Source organism: Plectropomus leopardus, chromosome 9 (assembly GCF_008729295.1).
Source record: "Plectropomus leopardus isolate mb chromosome 9, YSFRI_Pleo_2.0, whole genome shotgun sequence".
Taxonomy (NCBI): Eukaryota; Metazoa; Chordata; class Actinopteri; order Perciformes; family Serranidae; genus Plectropomus; species Plectropomus leopardus.
This window is the reverse complement of record NC_056471.1, coordinates 30,392,871-30,395,926: the sequence shown is the minus strand read 5'-3', so window position 1 is coordinate 30,395,926 and position 3,056 is coordinate 30,392,871. Positions and strand designations below refer to the sequence as shown.

At 43.2% G+C, this 3,056-nt stretch overlaps 1 protein-coding gene across 1 annotated transcript; it reads right to left on the bottom strand.

The window, feature by feature from the left end:
• Positions 1–296: 296 nt before the first annotated feature.
• Positions 297–2,683, bottom strand: lbx2 (ladybird homeobox 2). Its single transcript, XM_042493772.1, has 2 exons — positions 2,224–2,683; positions 297–1,403 (listed from the first exon to the last, which is right to left on the bottom strand). Exons 1-2 carry the CDS (start codon positions 2,546–2,548, stop codon positions 940–942), a joined length of 789 nt encoding a protein of 262 aa, XP_042349706.1. The 5' UTR covers positions 2,549–2,683; the 3' UTR covers positions 297–939.
• Positions 2,684–3,056: the final 373 nt, after the last annotated feature.

Below are 3,056 nucleotides of genomic sequence, written 5' to 3'. Positions count from 1 at the left end.
CTTATGAAAGCAAGAATTAGTGCCTTTATCTCAAAAAGAATTCCTATAGAGGTCAGAGCCTGTCGCGCTCACTTTTGAATTTACAGGTCACCTTTACACCTATAGTGTCCTTATAATATTTCTTAAGGGATTTAGCAGCACATGACCTTCTCCTTAATGTTTTGTGACCTTCTAAATGCCATTTAAAATCACTTTTTATTCCTTTTAATTTGTAATCCCTCACATTTTTCTTTTCCTATATATTTAATTTTATTTATTTATTTTCACAATGACACATGCAATCGCGCCGGGGGCTTCTTGAAATATCATATAACCTTTATTTACATAGATGCTGATTAAATAGAATGTTACAATAAAATTATCGCATAGGATGTTCGATCTATATACAGAACTCAGAGCGTGTAAAAGTTTGCAGTCGATACTAAATAGTGATGCGTCCTTTGCGCTGCGAACAGGCCTGCATGCTTGCAGATTTCGCTCAGAAGAAAAAAAAAATACACTTAATTAGAGAGGGATGGAGTGACAGACACATCGACACCGGGCTGCAATGTGCATGTAAAAAAAACTCAAAGGGGGATTTAAATATTTGGCAGATCCGAAAAAATGAAAAAATAATAATAATTGCACAACTTTTCATCCCCCTCTGTGGAAAAATTAAAATGTTTACACAATTTTCAGTCTCCCTGTACCATAACAGTTAGGTGTCTGAAAGGAAACGAAATATTCCTCAAATGGTAAAACTTAAACGACAGACTTGGAAGGCTTTACAAGTCCGATTAATAAATTAAAATGGAGAAAAAAAGAGGAGGAGAAAAAAAATCCTGAAATGTTTTTATGTATATATTCTCCTTTTTTGTTAATATCCGTGCAAAAGTTTGGGAAGAAAAATGCCCCCTTTTTTGATATTCTTTTTTATGAAAACCACAGGCCATCTGACTGTTAATCGTCCACCTCGATTTCCTCGTCGTCCTCCGAGAATTCATCCGTAGTTTGGTCTCTGGATGAGGAGGGGGACTGTGGGAAGGCGCGGTGTCCTTGGGAGGTCGGGGAGATACTGGGCGATCTGGCCTCGGGGCCCCCACCGTGGGGCTCCTCAATGCTGTCCATGCTGACGAGCTTCTGCAGGGTCTGCGGGTTGATTTTCTTTAGCGACTCCACGTCCGCTTTCATTTCCTCCAGGTCCCGCTTGAGTTTGGCCCTGCGGTTCTGGAACCAGGTGATGACCTGCGCGTTAGAGAGCCCCAGCTGCTGCGCGATCTGGTCTCGATCAGCCGGAGAGAGGTATTTCTGGTACAAAAACCTCTTCTCCAGCTCGTAGATCTGGTGGTTCGTGAAGGCCGTCCGCGACTTTCTCCTCTTTTTCGACGTCTGCCGCTGTCCGAAAGCGTTGACATGCTCACGACCTTGGAGGGGGTAGAAAACGAAAACATGCAGGAGAGTAAAACAACCGCAAGGTTCACTTTCCCAAAAAATGACATCAGCAACAGAAGGCACTGATTTACAGGCCTGTGTGCAGAACACAGGCTTGTTTTTGTCCTTTTCTTTAATGCAAAATATTTCTTTTTACTTGATTTCAGTAGAGACAGATTTTAAGAGCTTTGCTCAGTATATGAGCATGAGCTCATCATTTTAACTAGCTGTCAAAAATATCACACAAAAAAACAAGTTAGCACTAAAAATAAGTGAAATAATTGTTCCATATGTTGAATTTATCACCATATCTTCAGCCAGACAAGAATTTCAACAAATTTGTAATGTCTGTTAGGCCTATAATGCAAAAACAATGAATCATAATGAGCGTGTCATTTTCTTTTATGTCAGTCTGTCAATTTTCACCCAACATATCGCTGCATGTAGGCCATAATGGCTGATTGACTTTTTGACAGCACGTTTAGACAGTATATTAGCCAATTATAACAATTTAAGGGATCCTATGCATGCGTCTCTACATGCGTAAATGTGGCTACATTTCTTACATGTTATATTTTTACGCATTTTTTGCTGCTGACATTTGCGCATTTAATGTCGAAGCAAGCCCAGCTCTAATGTCAGCTGTGAGTCAGCTGTGATCATGGCGCTTGCTTCCCCTTAAAAAACAGTTTTAAAGTTGATCAAACTAGTGGAAAAATAGAACATGTATGTTTTATTTTTAATATAATATATCACTAGCCGATACAACCGGAGTATCGGCTAGAGAGAGAGAGAGAGAGAGAATCTTTTTACCTTCTGCCGCCTGGATAACGCTGACTTCCAGACCCTTAAACGTTTTGCTTGCGAGCTCCTCCAGCGCGCACAGCGGCGACGAGGGAGTGGTGATCCCGTTCCTCGCCGAGTTAGAGCCCGTCACTTTCTCCAGCACTCTCGGCGGACAGATACTGGCCACCGACTTCTTTACTGACGGTTTGTTCAGGATATCCTCAATGCTGAACGGCGTTAAAGGCTTGTTGGAGTTGGCCGGTGGCGGCAGCTGGTCCAAGGGAGCGCGTCTCCTCTCCTCGCCGCTGGACTGCAACACTGAACCTGCCTTCATGTCTTTACTGGAGGTCATCGCAGTCCCGAAGAATCGCCGCTTCCACCAAAGTTGGTTATTTCATTCAAATGGCAGTTTTTAAGCGTCCACGAGTGTTTCTTCTGTTGCTCGGCGTTCTCCCTCTATATTTTGACACTCAAAGCCGAAACTTAGCTCGCCTGAGAGCTTTCCTCAAAAATAACCATGCTTCGGGCGTAGTTGTAAAGGCAGCCGGACCCGTATTCCCCTCAGAGAGTCGTAGTTCCTCTGCCAAGCTCCATGTAGATCTTTAGGAAGTAACAGACTGGAGGGGGGTGAATCCCTGCAAGGGGAAAAAAGCTGTCTCAAGCAGCAAGAAAAAGAAAGCGACTGCTAACGAGTTATTGTTGATTGGGCGAAGTTCAATTAGAGAAACACTACACTACTTGCTGACCCGCTGCTGCGTCTTAAAGGGCCGGACCATAATAACTAATTGGACGTGGGGGAGAGGAGGAGTCTGTTGCTGCCGAGGAGAAAGATGCCCTGAATGTTTATGCATCTGTTTCCC

Excerpts from the sequence above, each read along its gene's own strand:
- lbx2 (XM_042493772.1), bottom strand. The coding sequence starts at position 2,548 with ATGACCTCCAGTAAAGACATGAAGGCAGGTTCAGTGTTGCAGTCCAGC. Across the intron at positions 1,404-2,223 it reads CGTTATCCAGGCGGCAGAAG|GTCGTGAGCATGTCAACGCT; the intron begins GTAAAAAGATTC and ends ACCCCCTCCAAG.